Raw genomic sequence first — 23,181 nt, forward strand, 5'->3', positions numbered from 1 at the left:
AAGGAACACATATGGATGGTCAAAGTGCTAAACAACGTATCTCCATTTATGATGTTGTAGACTTCCTACAGATTGTACAGCCTGTAGACTACGTCCTACTTAATTTATTTTTTTTGTGAAAAATAAATGTGGGTATGTTGTTTCACACTGTAGCTATTGATAGTTGTTTAGATTATGACTGATCATTTTTTTCTTCTTACTGTACCTCCTCCAGAGCATACTACCTCACTCTATTGCATACAATTTTTAAAGAATAATTGAAAAAGGGCCAAGTTATCACACACAATGTCTTGCTCTGATAATGCTTCATCAGCTGTCAAATGAAAAAATTACAGAAAATTTGAGCAGCTGAGAACTTCAAGAGAACTTTAGTCCCTCGGTCGCAGTGGAGCACAAGACATTCTCACTTCTTATGCCACTCCGTTCAAGAATGACTATTATCTTTACAAAATCCTGAAAATGCAAACGCGATACAGCTTTGTTAAGTAATAGACAATTTAAAATGATGAAGTTCCTTTTTCCAGGGTGAAAACACAGTAAAAATTGTCCTGTTAGAGAGTGTATTTGAGGATAACTAGACACCTATCATTGGTAAAAACTCCAAATGAAAATCAAACATACCTGCGATACTACGGACAATTGTTCTTTAAGATTTCTAAAGGATGGCCTATCATCAGGGAACTGGGACCAACACTGTCGCATGACCTGGGAAAAAAAAAAAAAAAAAAAAAAAAAAAAAAAAAAAAATTGAGAATGAGCCACTGCAGCCATAAATTAGAAGAAGAGAGTAAGATACCAAAAGGCAGGATTATCACACACTTAATGACCCTGTCATGCCTGATCCATGAAATTCTTCTCAAGTTAAAATTGTGGCTATTAATAATAGTTCAAAAGCATTAATTTAAGCTCTTCGACTCCTCAAATTTTCACTTTTTGCCTCATTTATGCCTACAGACCTATGAGGCTGATGATATTTGTAGACATTGGAAAATTTCGCTTTTATTTTTCCCCGATTTTGCGGTTATTTTTCCCGAATTTTGCGGTTATTTTAGCTGATTTCGCTGTTATTTTTCTAGCGCTTTTTGCATTTAGCAGTTTAAGATAAAGCTTTCACACAATCACGGGTTTTGCCGACTGGCGACTTGGACGGTCAACCGTTGGAATTCGGCGATTTACCCCGAATCTCCACCGCGGCGGTGCGTTTTCGGGGGTTCGGCACTCTCAACGTTGTGACGGACCGCCGCCATATTTGTTTACGAAACCAAGCCTACCGATCGCATGCCCAAGCATCGTGTGCTGATCGGTTATAGTATAATAATTCAAAATTAATTTAATCGTTTCAGTCGTTCCATTTTAGCCTCAATAAGCTAAGCTCACCGTTACGCGAACGTAAGTATTTGTTTACTTTTTGCAACTGTTTCACTCCACTTGTACATTGTACCAATGTCTTCATGGAGTGGGTTTTCCACCGGAATTTACGTATAAAAGTCTCCAAACGTCTCTGGTTACCTAATTGGTATGAATATCTAGTATTCTCAAATTTAAATGTAGTAGCGCTGCTTGATTTTGTAACTTTTAACTTCGAAGTTGTTTGTGATACCTCTTCGTTGATGCATCAAAGGTAACACCGGCCTCTTGCCGTAATGTGTCAATATTTGCGAAAGACGTCGAACATCCAACAAATTCCATTGCTCTCAGCAGTATAAACCATTATTTCAGTAATTTCCAGACCAAGTGCAAATAACTGAGAGGATAAATGCATAAATATCTCTTGACGCTTGCTGCCTGTTGGGCTGATTGTTTTATTTGTGTTGGGGTCAGAACAAAGCTGAATCAATGGCTTTTCTAGTTCAGAGGTAAGGAATTTATCTCAAGAGAATAATTTGATTCTGTTGTGCAGCCTCTCATAACACAGCCAGACCTAAAGTCCACATGCTTCTTTTAAGGTCAGAAAGGTCTTTAAGGTCTTTAAAGAAGTCAATATAAGTGAAAACTTTTTTTCGGGCCCTCAGCTACTTTATCTGCAAAGTGAAATCTACATTTTAACCATTCATGCTAGATATTCCAGAGAAATTGGTCAGTGATGAGTCTAAGTGTGTAGACTCTGATGGAAAATCCACCGGACAATGACGCTGGTGTTTTGAAAACAGTTACAAAAAAAAACAAATGTTTGCAAATGCGTAACAGACAAGTATCGAAATCTGAAGTCTACCATAAACGTACGACTTAACGTAGATTTGAAAGATTAGATTGAATGATTAAATGTAGCTGTGCCATTTCAGCTGGACCCGGGAAATCTAACTGGAGAGGTCTTGTGCCTGCGGGGAGGGAGTTGGGCGCTGCTGACACACTTCACAGTGAAATTGACCAAAATTGTCCAAGAAAAATGTTAGTTCTCTCTCTGAATAAGGGGTAGGGGACAATCCCTATTTGCCTGATGTGTGAGAATTTTCACCCTCATGATAAATTTTAATTTGAAAAAATATGTTCCTCCTAGAGGCCCAACCCCTTTCTTGCTAGCACCATTTACATTTTTAAAGCAGCCTCAGTCTTGATAGCCTGCTGAATGGGTTCCATAATGAACAGAGATGCAAAATTGCATGTAATTTCATATAAGGTAAAATTTCATGAAAGTATAACTTCTGCAATAGGCTCAGTAGGCCGTGAAATGCGTAGAATCAGAAAATCTCAATATTTAACAAAATAAGAGTCAAACTCTTAATTTTATTATAAGATAATTTTATGGGTGGTGTACACTCCTCCTAAGAAATCTGTGTACTTTCATATCATGTTAGATTTCATTTTACATCCCTGATAAGTGATGACAAAAAATCTCTGAAAAGAAGGAATGAATGCTGAGGATGGTCGCTCAAGACTCATTCTTCTGGCTGCTACTTTTTCTCTCCTAGAATGCATTGATAAACGGCGACATTGCAGCTTTTGTCTTAACGGGAGAAAACTTCCTTCATTCGACTATCAGGAATTAATATTAACTTGATAAAAATATTTAAATGTAAATTTTAATTAAGTACGTGGTTGCTTCAAGTCCGCCTAAAGTGTGAACCTTGCCCGCGATCCATAAATTCAAAACACCCGCGCAATATGCGCCGCCATCTTAGTTGTTTACATGAAAACGTTGAGGTGCTCGATCCCCGAACATGCACCGCCGCGGTGGAGATTCGGGGTAAATCGCCGAATTCCAACGGTTGACCGTCCAAGTCGCCAGTCGGAAAGATTCCACAATCACATGTTAAACTTATTTGAGGTTATGTTTATGCCCTGGCTGCCGCCATTTCTTTCATCAGTATTTTGATGCCATTGGAGAACGTTGATAGCTAGTAGCCAATGACGACCAATGCTCAGAAACAATTCTGTAATTTCTTATTTTGAAAAAAAGTGCGGCAAATTACACGCATACATACGTAAATTTCACTAAAATGTACGCATTTCCCGGATAAACTTGGATGATTTTGCAGATTCCACGCGATTTCACGATAAATCCGGAAAATGGCCCATTTTGCGTTATTTCGCTTTAGATTTTCGTGATCAGAGGGTTATGATTGGTGCTTCTGTCTGGTTTTCAGATTTCTAAGGACATTTTAAAAATTTTGCGGCGAATCGTGGCAGCAAAATTTTCCGATGTCTAGATATTTGACAGTAAGAATCCAATTATTAACAGGTGATAATCTCTTGGTTGGCCTGCCGTTTTCAAGTTTTGAATCATAATCCCAGGCTATTTGATATCGCTGAGCACCCTCTGTAGCAGCCAAGGAGAGACCTCTTAAATTAAATTTTTTTACACCATTTTAATGACGAACAGATATATACCTCATAAACTTCTTTGAAGCAGTTTTTCGGTTTCTCTAGGATGATCCCTCTTTGAACTCGTTCAACGACTTCAGTATTTTTTAGACGACCATAAGGCATTTTACCACAGGTGAATACTTCCCACATGAGAACACCTACAAAGAAAAGGGCAAACAAATTATAAATAAGAGTAAAGCTAAATAAGAAATAATATGATAACCTAGGTACAAATGTATGATTCCATGAAATGCACCATGTTAAAATTTGATACAGCAGCTGATATTTTGTTGTGAACTTGAAGCATACACCACTTTCTGCAGTTTCATCCACCATTATTTCTCTGGTAATTTGGATGCATTTAAGTCAAAACAAACTATCTTTATGACGACAAGAGCCCTGTCATGCATTTATTTTTATGGGTGTCATGGCTTTTGTCACAGTGAAAGTAGTTCTTTTTGATTCAATTATGTTCATTTGGCCCCAAACAGAGACATTTTTTTTTTTTAGCATAGCATAGATTTTTTCCTTTTTCAAAGGTTTTCTGCAAAAGCAAACTATTCAAAGTTTGGAGGAATCATCTTCATACCTGGGTATATTTCTGCTGAATGGAATACACTGATCGATGAGAATAAATACTACATAAATGCTCAGAGGATAGAAACTTACCGTAAGCCCAAACATCCGATTTGGAGGAGAACCTGGTGTAATTAAGAACTTCTGGAGGAGCCCATTTTATAGGAAACTTTGTGCCACCGGAACTTGTATACTGATCATCTAATACATATCTAAAAAACATTACAAACAAATACATATTAGACATGCATTATTTTAATCACACTCAGAGAGAATAAACATGGTTGATGAACAGAAGAGGAGTGAAAGAAGCAACGAAAGACTACGACATAAGACTCAAGTCTCATCACTGAGGTCATTGCTAGGTAAGAAACCTTGGCAGGTTGTTGCAAGCATCAATGAAAAATCCATATTCGGAGTGGAATAAATGGGAGGTCAATGACTTCTCTTTGACATTTGCAGGTATAAAGACAAGTTCATCGACTGCAATCTACTAGTTTACACAATCTAACATTGAAAAATTTTCAACTCCGTTTGTGTGTTTTTAGAAGCACTAAGTTCTTTTCAGATTCATTCAATTAGAACTGAGAATACCTTGCTCTACTGAGAAAAAATAAGAATGTCTAATAAAAACTTAATTCAAGCAGATGTGGAATGGCTCGAATTTATGAAATCTTCGGTTTTTGTTAAATTACGTATGTATGTATCTTCTATAAAACTGGAGTTCTACTGAGCTCATTTTTTAACCTGAAAAAATAAATAGAATAAGTAAAATACCTTGCTAAGCCAAAATCAGCTACTTTCACAACATTTTCAGATCCAACAAGACAATTCCGCGCTGCCAAATCCCGATGAATGTAGTTATGTCTTTCTAGATAAGCCATTCCTTTACAAACCTGTAACAAGAGAAAAGTAAAGAATGAATTATAAAAATTCAGACACGGTGCATCTTGCCCTGAATTTTTAGAAGAGTTACTTGTGAAGCAGTGTGAATGAAGAGTTCTACATTCAATTGAAAAATTAACTGCAATTTGGATTTAAATCTGAGTTTGTTAAGAAAAAAGAAATCTAAAGAATTTTTCAGCGAAGCTGATAATTTTATCATAACCTCCTCCTCTTTCCTCACAACAAACTAGACTCTTTTCAGTTCCCTGACTGAAGAGAAGATCTTTTGAGAGGGGATGGAAATGAAACCTAACATAACTTAGGTACACTTACAGCGAATAGAAAAATTAGAGCATGAGATGATTTAAAATAATTCACGCTAAAATAAGTCAATATAAAATTTTTTCACTTCTTCTGTGGCTTTGTTTACACTAGCACATCCTTCCACGCTGGAGACAAACGACTTGAGCTTTGAATAAGCTAGGCTATCCATTCTTCAGCTGCGCAAATCTTTCCAGCCAGCTAACGGTTTTTTTTTTTCAGCAAAAGTGGCAACTGAAAGCATTCAATAGTACACAAAAATATGCTAGGTGAAAAAAAACACCTAAAAATGGTGATGAACATTGAGGGACATACTAAATACAAAAACTTACTTCTTGTTTTTCCCTCTCAAAATGATCTCTTACCATCTTGCATTCTAAAAATAAGCTTGAATTATGTTGATATAGGTTCTTCATAATTTGTAATAACAAAGTACTTACTTGAATACACATGTCCAGGAGGAGGCCAACATTACCTCCCAAAGTATTTTCATGCCGCCTAAGATAATTCAACAAAGATCCATGTCTCATATACTCAGTGACAATATAAATAGGTCGATGTTTACTGCAGACTCCATATAGTTGGACTAGGTTTTGATGCTGAAGTTTTCTGAAGCACAAAGAAAAAAAATATACACGTGAGTAATACAAGACACATTCTTTGCATGAGGCAAGAGTAAAACATTTTGACCTTTTGAAATTAATGTCAGTAAGAGATACTGAATTAAATTTGAGACCCTAACTTGGTACATTCTGGTTCTAATTGATGATGAGTATTACCAATAACAATTAAAAGAGAAAAAGAAAAACTTTGAACCCCATACTTAGATTGGGAAACGTATATTTAAAAAAAAGCAGCATTTAATAGATAACGGACAGCGCCTGATTCAATTTTAAAAAAAAGTTGTTTTAGAGGTATTGACACGAAATTATGTAGGTTAACAAAGTTGAGTTTCCTCTATGGTTCACCACAATTTGACTATATTTTGGCGCGTACATCTGACACATATATTACCATTATTGGCCTAAAAAATGTTAATAAAATAGATACCCACATAGTATGAGGCAAGGTTGGAAAGGAAAAACTAATAATTTAGAGCCTTAGTTTAAACATGACATTATCAATATATTTAGCTTACGTCATGACTTTAGCCTCTTCGATGAAGTCATCTTCCGACATGGTGCCTTCTTTCATCATTTTTACAGCTGTGTCGATTGATCCACGCCACTTGCCGCGTCGTACGACACCAAATTGTCCAGAACCTAACTCTTCCAGCAACATGAGCTCCGCAGGATCAATTTCCCACTTATCTAGAAAAAAGGAACAAAGAAAATCAGTTTGAAAGCTTATTTTTATAGTAAAAATCTGAGTAGACTTCCTTCACCAATACAAGGGATTTTTTTTAGTTAATTTCCCGAAGAACATACATGTTCTATTGATCCTTCTCTTTCTGAATAAATTGGACATGTATTAGGGTTAACCTATCAAAATTATTAAGCTGCAAAAGAGGAGCTTTGCCAAGAAAAATTTTAAAAATAAGTCTACGTTTAAAACTTTAGGACTATAAGCAAGTGAGTGCAGAATACGAAATAGAGCGTTCCTGAGGGATCAGATAGGGTGCAGAAAATTATAATTGACTTAACTTCTCTGTCTCCTGGAAATTTATTAGAAAAAAGAGGAGAAGAAGCGCACTCAATTAGAAATGTATAATTTGAAGAATTGAAAAATTATGTGAAGGAAGGGGGCTGTTTTTTTTTTTTTCCTATATAAAGATTCATGATATTCTAAAGGCACTTACCATGACTAAGACCAGCAGTCGCTGGCACAGGTCTATCACAAGGAGATGTTTTCAGTCTAGATGCAAGTCCACCACTATTGTGCCTATGATAGTTAACTAAGTCTGGAATACTATTGCAACAGTGTTTTTCAGATAAGAAAAATTCTGCCCTTGAATTCTGTTTGATATGGTAGTGTTTGACATGCGGGTGGGGTCTGAAAAATACAATAAAAACAAATAATATAAAATCGGATGTTTCTTAATCACTTTTTGCAAACAAAAATTGCTCTAGGTGTAACATTTCGAAGTATTTTAAGAAAATAATTTTGGTAGTTCAATTTATTGACTTATTAAAATAGAAAAATTATGAAGCAATTTATTCAAGTTCTTTGAATTTTGGTACACTACTTTAAAAATTGGTTCTGATTCACTTCATCTCAATCCCTTTTTGAGAAAAATGCAAAATGAAATTGATTACTTACACTTTAGTATACAATGAGAGAGTGTACAATCCTTTTGTGGAGGAATTTCGTACTACAAAACAGCCTTCTTTATCTTCTTGTTTCAACAAGGACTCTGCCCTTTGTCTTGACATGTCACCAACATACCACCTGTAAAAAAAATTGGAGGGTTGTGGATGAGTTTAATAAATTAATTACTCTAACTACCCAAAGAAAAGCCGAGATCAATAAAATTCTAATCAACCATTGAAAACAAGAGTACGTTTGATGGATTCCTGAAATTGGATTTGACAGAACTTTCTATCTTTGGTCAATACTTAACAACACAATATCAAATTAACTGTTGATGAACAGTAAGAAGATATTACTAAAATGCACACAATGATGAAACTATAACTTTTGTTTCGATTTTTTATGGTAAATGTTTGTTTTAGCAGCTTTCTCAACCATCATCATCAACTGCCTTGAGTGACTCAGCTGTCAATGGTGGCTTGAGAAGTTGCTAAAGCACGATTTGGCGGTAAAAAACGAGAGTGAAAATAGCAGTTCCTTACATACTGTGTGTATTTTAATCTGGTTTTTAAGTTGCCTTTGACTTTTGGTTGAAAGTATCGGTAACATATAGTATGTATGACCCATAGTATTGATAAACGGAGGGTGGAAAATTCTGGTGCTTTTACAGAAGAATTTCTCCTGAACAAAAATTATCAATGATTAAACGATTTCAACTATCACCCACTTTTACACATAACTGATTCATTATAGATGAGATGGGAAACTACAAATTGCAGTAAACATACAAGTATAAAAGCATTTACTTACTCATATTTTTGTAATCCTAATAATTCTTTTTCTTTCACATAATTGCTGGGAATGTAACCGATAGACCTAAAAAACAAACAAACAGAGACGTTAATGAGAAATTCAAGCATGTGCTACATTTTTGCAAATCATTTTAAGTTAAAAATTATGCTTTGGTTTTAGGGGGAGAATTTGTTTCCTTTAAATCTTGGTGTTTTAAGGTGCAATACACATTCGACGTGTATATAACGTCATCGAACTAGCTGCAAGTTCGTTGAAGTTGCAATTACAACAAGGTTACATTATAATTTAACAAATTACAAGTAAAGATGAGACGAGTTGCCAGTTTCACAAAATGTTTTCAATAGTTAAATATCATCGAATGGCAACCTGTGATGCTGTTTGTCCGAACATTAGGTAGGTAAGTTTTTTCAAACTATTGACAAAGATCTGCTATTTGCAAAAATGAGAGCATAACCTCCTACGGTTTTATCAATTGATCTACATATATTAAGTAATAGCATCCATAAGATTGGAGAGCTTCAATTTGTAAACTCATAATGTTATTTTCAGTTGTATTGATCTTCTTTTTTTTTTAAATTTAATACTCGTATTTTGATGACAATCTACTTAATAGCTAGAAATCCTATTTGTTCTGGACAGTTCTGAAACTCTAAAATTATCTGAAGCAACTGAAAGTTGGATAGGGCATTCATTGGAAACACTTGTACCCATCAAGCAGCAGATAGTCTCCTCAGCTCAAATTAGAGTTGTCTGATTGAGGTATCTTATCTTGGTAAACAGTTTCTTACAGTAAGGGTAATTCTTTAGAAAAGTGGGCAAACTAGTCAAAACACATCGGGCGATACAATAAAGACATTGATTAAGCAGGAGGAGGAGAGGGGGGAGGCGGAGGGGGGGAGGACTGATGAAAAAAAAGGAGACGATTACGCATCGAAAGGTGCAAAAAATAAAAGGTGATAGTTACCCATGCTGGTCCTTGACTTTCCACCAGTGTTCCTGAGAATCATCTAACACTTGATACTCAGCACCCTGAAACCCAAATTTTTTGTCAATTTGTTTGTGCAAATTTGCCGTGGTATAATCAAAAACATTGAATCACATAGACCATACATCCTGTGTTACGGAACTTTTAAAAATTCACATGCCGATGAGTGGTGGCACCGACCCGCATCCATGAGTTCAGGTGTCCCAATCGCGCACACCTGCGCATGCGCAAGGGTGGCTCCAGTGAATTTTTGACGGATTGTGAGGCTTTTTTCCTCGGTTATTAATTAGTTCGGAAAAATGAAACGATACTATTCGGGTGTAAAATTATGTGTTCTAAAACTTTTCTTCATAGGAATTCTGTCTGAAAATGGACTCTAAACGAGATACTCGTGAAAAACCAAGCGCAGGAATGAATTCTCCATTGCCTCTCTGCAATCTCTTTGAGTGCTTGGGACACACTCTCTCTCCCCTTCCCTGCCGGCCCATAATGGCGCTCTGTGAGACTTGCTTCGCTCCACCTGTACTAAACCAAGTGGGACGCATGGTCTACGTGATTCGATGTCTTTGAGTATAATGCATTAAAGAAGGAGAGAAAAATAATAATTTTCTGTCTTTTCTTCATGATTGAAATTATTTTCAGTGACCACCATGTCACAGCCAGAATATATAAAATAAAAATAAAAAAATTGATAAAATAAAAATTTTCTGTTTTTCCTTCATGGTTAAAATTATTTTTAGTGACCTTCATGTCACTGCCAGAGGGAAAACAGGAAGTAAACAGGAAAAGTTGAAGATTCACATGTCCTCCAGTTATTTTTTGAAGTCTATAACCCGGTTACCTTGGAAAACTGAAAATCAAAGATGCTTTGCTGCTTATTTTGAAGTAATTCAAACCAACAAAAATGGTGCAGATAGATTCATATTCACTCATACATGCTCACAATTCAAAAGTTCAAAATTCGACTACGTTATACCCCAAGGCATAATATACAATGTTGGGACACCTTTGAAATAAATTTATTTTTAAATCTATCTTAAATTTTGAGTTTATTTTAAATTCATTTAAAACACAAATTTCTCTCGTCTCATTTAAAGAAAAAAAATTCCAGTCATTTAAAATGAGAGATATGAGCAGACATCAGTTACCTTTTCTAAAGAGAGATCTCCACCCTCGATGGCTTTGAAAGGATATAAGGCTACAACAACTTTTGTTCGAACCATGGGCTCCTGAAACAAAAAGACAAAATATTTAGAAATGATCTCCACCACAAACAAAATAGATTCTTTGCATCGGAGTACACCACTTTCATCAACAGACCTAGTTCATCTTACCGAAGTTCCTCGAGCTATTTTTGACCATCGCCCTGCCCTATCCCCCAATAATAAATATTCGGTAACACAACTGTTAATAATCGCTGATTGGCCGACGACACAGCGACAATATTCCAGCCGAGTCGATCGACGACTTCCTTCCAGTCCGCAAGGTTGAATGCGAAACTGGAATCAAGCGTGGTTCCGTCCGGCGTTTCCGCGACTCCTGGAAAAACGGACACCACAACCGGATTTTGCCCGCGTATCGTCGCTCTAGTTCCAAGATTTTTCCATGATATCTAAGCTCACAGTAACTGATTGTGAGGTCCCCCTTACACGGACTGAGTTCAAGAGAGGGAAGCATTTCAAAAGCTGCCTGTTGTACTTCTAGGGATCTGGGGGAGATTTTGCAGGTTGGCAACAAACTATCGATTTTAGGTGAGCAGGTTGTCTACTAAAACAGGCTTGCGAAAAATCAGTACTTTTACAGTACATTCCCAATAAATTCCGAACATCCTCAACAGAAAAATTCAGTGGTTTTTCAATACCTCCATTTGACGAAATTCGAAAAAGTTCAAAAATTTGAAATTCTCGCTTAAATGGCGACAAAAATGACGACAGTATTTCATTGGTGGCTTGAAGATTGACCGACTGCACAATCGCGATCTTGCAGGCATATACGCCTAAAAAATCAACGCGCAGGGGATTGCATTATTTCCAGGCTTTATTAAAAAACACGCGTGGAATGAAGGAAAAAATTCCGGACCTTCGTGCGGAATTTCCGCACTTCCTCAGTACTTCCGGACCGCCTTTAAGAATCAGTACTATTTTCGAAATGATCAGGGTGTCTACTAAAACAGGCTGGTCAAAAATAAGTAATTTTAGAGTACTTTTTCAGTAAATTCTCAAGAAATTCAGTACCTCCCCTGACAGAAAAATTCCGTACTTTTTCAGTACCTCCATTTGACTAAATTCAAAAAATTTCAAAAATTTGAAATTGCGCCAAAAATGACAAAATTTTTTAAAAAAATCCGGACCTTTTAGCGGAATTTCCGCACTTTTTCAGTACTTCCGGACCGCCCTGAAAAAATCAGTACTGCTTCCGGACTTGTAGACACCCTGACTGATAAACGCCCTGCAATTGAAAAGGCGATCCACGTCGCCGGGTCTGCAATCATTGCACCCGGTCGCGCCTCGCGCGGCCGACTTTTCGTGGCCGGCGCCTCTTGGAACCGTGGCTTCACCTGATAACCGAATTGATTGCTCTCTACTCATCAGCATCCGATTCTCGGCCGGCAGATGCATCGCTTTCGGCTGCCGCGCGCCGCGACGGAGAAGCGACTCATTTGCAACTTGGCCCGTTATTCGACCGCGACGCGTCGAGCGTCGGGGTGCCCCCCGTGCCCGTGCGCCCCCCTGCGACTCCCCTGTCCAACCCCCTCCGTCTGCGGCTTCCTCGTTGTTTTATTGATTCGACCGGCGGCGGCGTGCGTTTCACAATGAACCTACAAATGCAGCGGCCGGATCCGCGGGTGGGGCGCCACCGCGCCACGCGCCGTTCCCCAATTCCTCCGCCCGATGGCGCCTAAACACGTAAGTTCAGGATTTGCGGATTAATTAGTTGAGCCGGAGGATACCTGCGGGGTAAATAGGGACTGGGTTCGACGATTTCGGAGCAGACTTCGTGGCGCGATGCAACCCGCTCATAATTTTTTCATTTTCCGATTCCTCGACTCCTAACTCTTTTCCAGGGTGTCTACTAAAACAGGCTAACCAGAAATAAGTACTTTTACAGTACTTTTTCACGCTAGAAAAAAAAAACACATTGGATCTAGAGTCCAGACTCTTAGTAACATCGACAAGAAAAAATACTCTTGATTCAATCGGATTTTTGCTTAAATTATGAACCAAGCCTCTTAATTTGAGCGGATTTCCTTTTGATTTAAGCTTCAATCTGATTGAATCAAGAGTATTTTTTCTTTTCAATGTTTTCAAGAGTCTGCACTCTAGATCCAATGTGTTTTTCTTTTTTCGGTGCAGAACATTCTCGAGAAATTCAGTACCTCCTCAAACAGAAAAATTCCGTTCTTTTCATTACCTCCACTTGACGAAATTAGAAAAATTTCAAAAATGTGGAATTGCGACAAAAATTACGAAAAATTTTAAAAAATTCCGGAGCTTTTTGCGGAATTTACGCACCTTTCCAGTACTTCCGGACCGCCCTTAGAAAATCAGTACTATTTCCGGATTTGTAGACACCCTGACTTTTCTCTGATGATTCACGACTCTTTGAAAGGGAGGGGTATCGATAAGGGTCATTTTTGGGCCCACCCTCGCTGAATTTCTTCAACCTTACGATTTTTTACGCGTTGCAAGTCTATATTTTACGAAATGCATCCGATCATTTCCGGTCTCTTTCGGCTCTAATACTTGCCTTACCATGGTTTTTAAGGCCGATTTCAGCCATAAATGCGAATTCAGTGACTATTGACACACATAAATTTTGAGGGAAACAAAAAGGCGAGGATCGGATTTCTACTTTTGACGGAGGGCGGCATCTGGCGCGCACTCAAGGAGGCCTTCAATATTTTTCCTTATAATTCCCGAGAGTTTTTTCTGGTCGCCGGCGACCGTGAAAAGCTATGAAAAGGGTAACGGTAAAACGGTGCATGCATTATGCATTGTGCGGGGATCCGGGTATACGTTTGAGAAAGAGAGAGACGATTTGAAAGAGGAGAATTTGACGCAGCCACACCCAAGATATTGTGCGCTGGCGATGCGAGATCCACACAAGTATTCATTATTGCGAGTAAATACCGGAAACAGATATACTTGTGCTTAAACGCTGATGACTGCTTCAACGCTTCGTTTTGTTACAGTCCATGGTGTGTGGATTTCTGGAGTTGCAACCCCATTATTGTTCGGACATGACAGCTCTCTTCGAATCGGGATTCGGAGTCGCACATTACGTCGCTCCTTTGACGTAAGGGCGTATCTAGACTTTTACTTGAGCCCTGTTCTCAATATAACACCATTCTTTCTGGGGCTCATAAAGAAATCGAGATACGCCCATACGTCAGAGGAGCGACGATTAGTACTACCGAACCAGGGAAGAACGCCGTATGAACATTCGAGAGTTGCCAATTTCCTTCGATGAAATGTTTATTTTTGAGGAAAGCCGTGAATAGTTTCCCTCGAAAGTTTCAGGAACTTTAGGTGAAATTACGAGCAAAATTATCTCCAAAGTTGGAAGAAAAATATTTACAAATTTTCCCGAAAATTAGTGATTAACTACAGGAAATTTGGCAGCGCCTTGAGGCTCATACGGCGTTTTGCCTTAGCAGGGCAGAGTACTTTATGCATGCCTTCCGAGGATTCTTCTTGACTCGATACAATGTAATCCATAAGTCTCTTCAACACCGATATCTTTTTTGCTAATGTAGAGCTACAGAGTTGAAACTATTAAAGTGTTCCTGGGTCAAAAGGGAATATTTTTGGCCCCCAAAAAATTTCAGTGCCCACCCCCCCCCCCCCCCCCCTCTTAGGAGAGGCTACAGACCCTCTGCCTTTTTCTTCGAAATGCAATTCCTACTTTGTGGTTTATCGTTGGAGAGATTAGAGAAATAGACCATTTTTGGCACCAAGTTCAAGTCTCAATCAACTACGGTTCCAAAATGGGGGACAGTTGAAGTTCAAAATGGCCGAGAAAGTAATTGAGCATCCGCATCCTATGAGCGAATTTTCTTCAAACTCAGTGACCGAGGGTTTTTGGGAATGCTGAACACAAAGATGTTAATTTTTCAAAATACCCAGCGCTTTCTTGCAATTGCCGGAGATTAATACTTGAACGAGTCTAAAATGAATTCGCTTTAAAATTGGTAACAGTGGATATTTTCGGACACTTCAGCATGAATTTGACGCAAAGTTTGTCAAAATACCCAATCCTTTCCAAGATGGCGCCATTTTCCGGAAAAATATCGGTTTCCACACCGGCGAATCATTTCTTTTTTCGTACGGCGGACATCCTGGATATTAAAGCCGCTGGGGTATTCCGCGCAAATTTTGCCTCACAACATGCTAGAAAACAAAGAGCCAAATCGGAGATAGGGCGGATTGTAGTTTGCAGTTCAAAAGACCTGATTATGAAAGGAAGTTTTTGAAACTTGTTGATTCGCTTTGTTTGAGACTCAACGGAGCTATCTGATTAAAATTCAACTGCAGGCCTTCTATCGGCACAAAAATTAATTTCACCGCTTGCCACCTCTTTCATTCCGGAACGTGGGTATTTTCCCCTGCATACTCAAAAATAGCAACGCTATAGTCGAGTCTATTGTCACTTTCGCGAGCTTTCAAAATTAAAAGCGTGGGCTGACCGATTCACTGTCCGTGGGAGGATGATGCCTATCTATACAGGAGATAACTGCGATCGGGAAAATTACCCGCAACGCTTCAAAGCTTATTCCCCCTTTATTGTTCCTTTGCATGATTTTCCTTCCTAAACATCCTCATAAAAATAATAGCGAAGAGAAAGAATAAGCCCTTTCTTTCCATTGAAAGGGACATTATTTCCTGATTGTGGTGATGGCCAATACACCCTTTTCCTCTCTGAAAAATGTTCGACGTTGGCACCAGCCGGTCGATTGTTGAATCTTTATCGAATAATCGCCGCTTCCCTAACGTCAGAGCGTACATGAATTTTCACGTGGACCCGGTTATAGGACATTTTGTCAAGGATTTTTTGTCAGCGCACCTGTTTTTTCCAGTAGTTTACGTCCACGCGTTTTTTCGGCAGGGGAGTTTTGGTCCACAAGCCAACTATTATTGAGACTCAAAATAAAATATTTTTGACGGCATACTCAAGAATTTTTCTGCCTAAATCGAGTCACTTTTTTCTCTAATGAAATGTAATAGTTATGGTAAACTTTATTAAATACGGATGCTAGGACTTGATGGGTTTTGGGACTACCGCTCTCTTTTTGTGCCGTAGCATTTTGATTTATTTTGCGGAGAAAGCTGCGTATTCTTAAAGGATTCCCGTCATTCTAAATATGTTGGGGCGTCTTCAATTTCGAATGATACTATGCAACACCTCTGTTGTGAAATAGTTGCTTGAGGTGCCATGCATGCCGCGGCACGGCGAGCGGGCGGCCAGCGCGAAACGCGCATTGGCGCCTACAAACCTAAGTAGATACTTCAAACATTGCGCAATGCGTGAAGTATCCCTTTAGGTTTGTAGGCGCCAGTGAGCCTTTTGCGCTGGCTGCACGCCGCTCCGCTCTCTTTGGCTCTAAATATTTAAACTCGCAGAGTCAGCGTTTTTCAACTCATGATTTTGAAATGCTTACACACTCTGCACGGAGTATTCTCATTTAAATTGATGAAAAAAGATAAGTATAAAAGGAAAATATATTGTGTATTCTGTAAATATTAAGGTGACTCCGTGTCAACTTCAATGATTTTCAAAGCCCTCTAATTTTTTCTTTCATATTTTGTGCTTTTACTGTGCTGCAGCGCAACCAAACGCTCAAAATTGGACGTATTTGATTCTAACAGATCGATGTACAAATGGGTTAAAACCAAAGATTGCGTGCTTTTTGGTTTTTTCCCCTCTTTTATTCATTTTTGTACAGTTCATTTCAATACACGACTCATTTAGATATTAATATCGATGCCATCGCTTGAAAATGTTTTACAAATGTATGCTACGTTTTACAAAGATGAATCACAAGAAGAAAGTAACATTTCATTTAAAAAATGAGTTACCATAACAACACCTTCTATTTCAATTTTCTCATTTAGATATTGTCGATATAATTTTAAAATCGGACTTAAATACAATGCTTAAACCAAGTCACTGTTGCTTATTTTACGCATGGATGTAAACTACTGGACAAAACAGGTGCGTGGACAAAGAATCGTTGACGGAATGTCCTGAAACCCATTTCCCGATTTCCCTGACTGTAGCAACCCTGGATAATGATACACAGGGGATTGTCACTTGTGCTGGACATAGAATCGTGTTCTGCTGATAGAAGCTAAAATATTAGGCAAATAAAAATCAATTTAGAATAACTTAATGAAAGTTTATAGGAGATAATACAATGATTTGATATTGAAATTAATAAATTAACAAAACAAATGTCAACAATTTATACTCAAGGTTTTTGAACGCATAAGCTTGGCGCATCGGCGTATTTTATTATTTGTGGAAATAATCCAATGATCAAAACACGGTTCTATCCCAAGCACAACTGAAGATCAAAATGCATGCACTTTAAAGTTTTATCAAAACTTACTTTTGCTTTTAAGGCAGGCGTTCCACCGGGCATGGCTGGCGTGACTAAGCTACCTGAAACAACGAAAAAAAATCCCAGAATGAAAACAGGAGTTAAAATAGGAGTTATTGGTCTTATGTTAGGGAAAATGATGTTTTCGATTTATCATCATTCGTATAAATGAAATATCATGGTCATTGTTGGATTCAATTCTATATACACAACGGAGGAAAACCCCTGTGGTGGCGTCATCAGTGTTAACGACTGTTTGATTGGTGTTCACTGAATAAAGTTATCTGTACGGGAGATTGATTCTACGATCTATACTTCGGACTGGTTTTTTTCAGAGCGCTACGGAGGAAACTTAAAGATCAAAACGAACGAAGAGTTATTATTGGAAATTGATAGAGACGAATTCTTTTGTTTTTTTCAATACGGATCTTCGGTAATGACTTAAAAATCCGCTTTCCAACGACCGATCAAATACTTTCGCTCTAGAGCTAACTAAGTCAGCAAGGAGGTTCCCACTCCCTGAAATCCTTCAATCTTTGAGGATGCAACTGTTTCGACGCGTGGGAGCTATTTTAGACTACTCGCCCAGATGAAGGCGGACTACATAAGTACATACGCCTCGCACCAGTTAACGTAGAGAACTGAAAAAAGGCACGGCCTCTTCAATCTGTGAATATGCAACTATTTCGACACGTAGGGCCTACTTTCTTCTCCGTAATCCTTCCTTCAACGATTTTCCTTGGCCACGGAAGCATGTACGAACAAGAAATAATTGTTCCTAATTGCAAAATGTAGTTTATTTAGCGGGTTGCTAAATATCGACGGAAATTCATTAACGGAGTGGCCTTGAGATATTGCCGAAAATATTAATATTTGTAGTAGACGAACGTCTTTAGCTTGACCTGCTTCGCACTCAGCATCCTGGTTCGTCAGTAACTCCCGGACGACGGAACAGGACGAAACAGAAGTGCGACGACGGCGGGAGGGGAGGGGGGCCGAAAACTGATTTCCGGTTCAATGTCTAGCGTTTCTTCAATCGGGAAACGGACGGCGGAAAGGGACGCTCGACGTTCGACGCTTGCGCGCGCATAGTTAATTAGGCTACGAGCTGCGGGTGCGCGCCGCACAGTGGAACGATTCGATGAGATAGATCGAACACAACACCAGGGTGTCTACTAAAACAGGCTGGTCAAAAATAAGTACTTTTACAGTACTTTGTCAGAACATTCTCGAGAAATTCAGTACCTCCTCCAACAGAAAAATTACGTTCTTTTTCAGTACCTCCATTTGACGAAATTTAAAAAATTTGAAATTGAGACAAAAATGACAAAAAATTTAAAAAAATTCCGGACCATTTGGCGGAATTTCCACACTTTTTCAGTACTTCCGGACCGCCTTTAAAAGATCAGTTCTATTTCCGGACTATCCGGAAATTCCGGACTTGTAGACATCCTGAATACAGAAACTTTAAAGCCTCATAATTTTCATTAATATGAACTTGGGAGATTCGTGTGCGTTACTATTGGTTTTCTCTTAAAATTTTCATTACGGAACACCCCTTACAAAATTTACTATGTGAATAGCCATTAAAATGTACGGTTTCAGTAGAATATGTCATGTTCGACCTCTCCCGAGGCTCGTTTTACTGCGCGACGCCCGGCGCGTTTAACTGTCGGATTATGATACAACTCCACGCTGAGCCGACGCTGATCGTCCTACTTGACTGATTGTGAGACTAATCCAAAACTGAGGCCACTGTTGCCGCGTCGCTCCACGACTGCACGAAAAACTATCAGACCTGGTATTGCAGTTGCTTCAGATCAGAACTGCGTTCGCGCGACATTTCACCGCTCTGTAAAAAATACAATGCTCAGATAGCAGATCATCAGATGATCGCTTGACTACCCCTGCAGTTTACATCCTGCCCTTTTTCAATAATCCCCGATTATTGAAATTGACACACAAAGCTATAGACAAAGATGACAAAAGGGATATGGAGGGATCCTATTGATGGAACTTGGTGGTTGCAATGGACAAAGGCAGTAGGGAATAGATTAACTAACGGCAACCCACGAGAGGCCCGACAGTTAGTCTATCATTTTCTCCCTCAGTCCACAAGAACCACACATTTCAGCCAATAGGATAGCTCCATTCCCCTATGTCTGATTTGTCTATAGCTTTGTCTATCCATTTCAATAATCAGCCCGCAGGGCAAGCAAACTTAACTGCATTGACAGTCGAGCCAGAATTTAGAGATGACCACACATTTTTGACAACCTTGATTCCTTGTTGCTAAAGCTGCATATTATTTTTCTCGATGGGACTAAAAAGTAAATTTTTCTGTGAAATCGAATAGATAATCTTCGAGTGTCTACAATTTGATAGTTTCATTCATAATTACCGAACAATTACTTGTTGCAGAAATTAGGATAGAATGACCTAACCTGCTAAAATACATGTGTTTCAGTGAGGTATGCTGCCCTAAGACGTCATAAGGTGATAAAGTTTTTCACCTTTTCGATCTATTCTTAGCCAAGCCATATAATACAAACAAATTGAGGAAAATTCTGTGAACTCACAATCAGCTCTTCGAGGAGTTTCATATGCCTAACCCATTGTTGAACTACACACTCAAGGTAAAATTCAAAAATCGTAACAAACGAAGAGTATTTAGACATTTGTAGAAAAATGTCCCCGAATATTTCTTGGCAAAGATATACGTCAGTGCTAAGGAGATCCGCTTTTTGACGACCGATCTTCGTTAGAGAGGAGGATTCCACTCTCTGAACTCCTTCGAACTCTAAAGATGCGACTTTATCGACGCGTAAGAACTCCTTTTGCCTACGCTCCTGGATGAAGGCGAGCTAGGCTTCGTGCCAGGTAACCTGGATCAAAGTTAGCAAAAACGCACGGTCTACCTTCATCTGATAATAAGTGCGGTGATAACAGATCTCACGTGCCTCTATTACACCTTTTCTTTACGTTTTAAAATTTTTAGTTCTAAGAAGGGAATACTTTTTTCTTCAGATACAAGAATAGATAGCTTGTTCAAAATTGGACGTACAAATTTCAGACATTCGTAATTAGAAATGGAAAAAACTAATACTACAGGAATGGATGTTTAAATGAAACTGAGATTAAGCGAGAACTGAACATAATGACCTCAGAAATTTAGAGCGATTGTATAAACTAAAGACAATTTTTACATTCCTGAAGTCCTGTCCTTTTCCTGGAAAATCCGTACTTTTCCGCACTTTAAGCAGACTTTTCAGAATCCATTCAGTACTTTTCAAGCGTATCTGAACTTTTTCAACAGGAATCCTGGAATTATGTAAAACGATTCCTTCACTAAGGGCTGTCAAAATTTCCTACCTTCCAACTTTTTTTTTTTAAATTGACCGACTTCTAAAATTTTTCATGGTTTTTTCGGATCCTATAACGGGAGAAACTTCAGCTTCTCACCTGGACTGGGACTTAGGCGACTATTCTGCCGTGCTAAGAGAGAACGCCGTATGAACATTCAGGAGTTGCCAGATTTCCCTTGATAAAACCCTATTTTTTACAAAATTTATGCATATTTTTCCTTGAAATTTTCAGATATTTTAGATTAAAATGTGTACAAAATTGTCTGAAAATTTGAGAACATAATATTCACAATCTTTCCAGTAATGTCGGGTTTTATCGGAGGAAGCTTGGCAACGTCTGAAGGCTCATACGGCGTTCTTCCTTAGCACGGCAGTATTGGAAAGGTGACGTTGACGAGAGACAGCTTTAGGATTATCGTCTACTGATGCGGGACTAAAATACAGAGTGGATAAACCGACGAGGCGAACAATACTGTTACTTTAGTAATATGCAATTAACACGGAGAAATTACACCGAGAGCTTTCTCTGCTGGGTTAACGTTGTTCCACCGCTCGCTGACTACAGTTTATCCGACCCCGCTTTGGAGTCCCTCCTAGGCCAGATTGCCAGGTAGTCGTGGCACCATAGACTGCGATTTAGTGAATCAAACTATAGAATCAAACATTTTCCAATGCTCTAATTTCTGACCTTTGAATAAAGCTGCCGCTTTGCTTTCATTCGTTTTAATAAGGCTGACTTCTGCTAAACGCTGCTCCTAAAATTCCCTGGCTTTACCTGTGAATTCCCTATATTCCCCCGACTTCCCAGGTTTTCCAGACCGCCGAACCCCCTAACACTGAGAATGGGAGATGAGGAGGGGGATTTAGACGGGAAGAATTTCTGAAAATCCTGGGAAATGAGAATCGAAATCCCATTCCAAATCGTCCATACACAAAAAGTAAGCTATTCATAGGAAAGCGTTCGGATCAATGGAAAGAGGAGTCTGCTTTTGCATGAAATGAAAAAAAAGAAGGAACGGAGGGAGGCGGTTTCGGCGTGCAATAATGCAACTGCACCGAGCGCCTCCGGCCGCGAAAAATTCTTATTGCTTGCGCGTCGCGTACCCCATACCGCCTTGTATTTACGGTTCGCGAAATTGCGAACGGAGATGCCGATTTTTCACCTTCGAGGATTGCTCAGTAGAGGGTGCGTCGAGCTTGCTCGAAGGTGCCAACTGGGCGACTGGTGCTCACTTCCAGACTCTTGAAAACATTGGCAAGAAAAAGGACTCTTGATTCAATCAGATTTAAGCTTAAATCAAAAGGAAATCCGCTTAAAATAAGAGGCTTGGTTCTTGATTTAAGCTTAAATCTGAGTGAATCAAAAGTTATTTTTCTTGTCGATGTTTTTAAGAGTCTGGACTCTAGATCCAATGTTTTTTCCAGTGCTATTATTTAACTACAAACGCGTGCCAACCGATAATACCACACGAGGACAATTGGCTCTGCTAAAGGAAAGAGTACGTTGAATTCTTTACAAAATAAAGATTCTGATAACTTGAAATCCAAGTTCAATGGGATTAAAATGATCGAATAATTATTTAATGGATAAATGATTATTGTATCGTGGACCTACATTTTGCAAAAGGAAACTCATTATTTCCGGGTTTTTTTTTTTTTTTTTTTTTTTTTTTTTTTTTTTTTTTTTTTTTTTTTTTTTTTGTCAAAAATAAATGTAAGGTGTGACTTCCAGGTTTTCTCTGACCAAAATTCACTGACTGACTTTTCATGTCGACAATTCGTGCGTGCAGAACTAAGAATAAACGATTTTTTGCTTTAACTTCGCTGCGATTGACTGATACACATGAACCGTTTTTCTTCGGGTACAGACGATTTCCTCGAATAAAATTGCAAGTCCTTCTTGGAGTTTAATCTGCTTTCCGTCAGAATGGAACCCACATCCAGATTACGCAAATGTTGATGCAAAATTTTTTACACTTTCTGACTTCGGGCAGAAAAACGAAACCTCTACCTTAAATTAGACAACACCGTTGACTCCTCAGCGCACAATATATGAGTCTACAAGCTTGGCAAAATGTGACGTCACTCGTACACCAACAACCGCGGCAGGTCGTAAATGAATGGTCACATCGCACCGCCGAGATGGGGCAAGCACAATGATAGGTAGGGATAGGTGGGAGTGTTGCCGTGAGCTATGAGGTGTATGATCCCACAAGTTCATCCATGAACACCGTGAAAAAGAGGCGGATTTCGAGATGAGATTCGGCACTGTTGGTCCACGAATGCCTCCTTGGTAAATGGTGGACTTCGTGACGCAATAGAGGCAACCGACAATGAGGCTAGAACGAAAACTCGCTCACTTCACACGGTTTTTCGTGGAACTTTTTTGGGCTGTACCGATAGTAATTTAAGACATGAGATTCAAGCACACGGTCAGCGACGACAGACTAGCGTGATATACTGCCGCCGTACCAAGGAAGAACGCCGCTTGAGCCTTCAGACGTTGCCAAATTTCCCCCGAAACAAAATCGAGGAGAAATATGAATCTTTTCTCAATAAATTTTCACACAATTTAGATCTGA

The 23,181-nt window shown here is 38.8% G+C and overlaps 1 protein-coding gene across 3 annotated transcripts in view; it reads right to left on the reverse strand.

Annotated features, from left to right (window-relative positions):
- Positions 1-23,181, reverse strand: part of Btk (tyrosine-protein kinase Btk29A) — a 61,345-nt gene that overhangs the window by 6,078 nt on the left and 32,086 nt on the right. For all 3 annotated transcript variants that reach the window (XM_072297929.1, XM_019061795.2, XM_072297930.1), the window contains 12 exons: positions 17,244-17,296; positions 10,783-10,863; positions 9,614-9,678; positions 8,647-8,712; positions 7,846-7,974; positions 7,385-7,578; positions 6,725-6,896; positions 6,027-6,195; positions 5,158-5,276; positions 4,474-4,592; positions 3,829-3,962; positions 622-705 (listed from right to left, as the gene is read on the reverse strand). In XM_072297929.1, the coding sequence (XP_072154030.1) occupies positions 622-705; positions 3,829-3,962; positions 4,474-4,592; positions 5,158-5,276; positions 6,027-6,195; positions 6,725-6,896; positions 7,385-7,578; positions 7,846-7,974; positions 8,647-8,712; positions 9,614-9,678; positions 10,783-10,863; positions 17,244-17,296 (1,385 nt within the window). The remainder of the gene's footprint in view (positions 1-621; positions 706-3,828; positions 3,963-4,473; positions 4,593-5,157; positions 5,277-6,026; positions 6,196-6,724; positions 6,897-7,384; positions 7,579-7,845; positions 7,975-8,646; positions 8,713-9,613; positions 9,679-10,782; positions 10,864-17,243; positions 17,297-23,181) is intronic.

This window comes from Bemisia tabaci, chromosome 3 (genome assembly GCF_918797505.1).
Source record: "Bemisia tabaci chromosome 3, PGI_BMITA_v3".
Taxonomy (NCBI): domain Eukaryota; kingdom Metazoa; phylum Arthropoda; class Insecta; order Hemiptera; family Aleyrodidae; genus Bemisia; species Bemisia tabaci.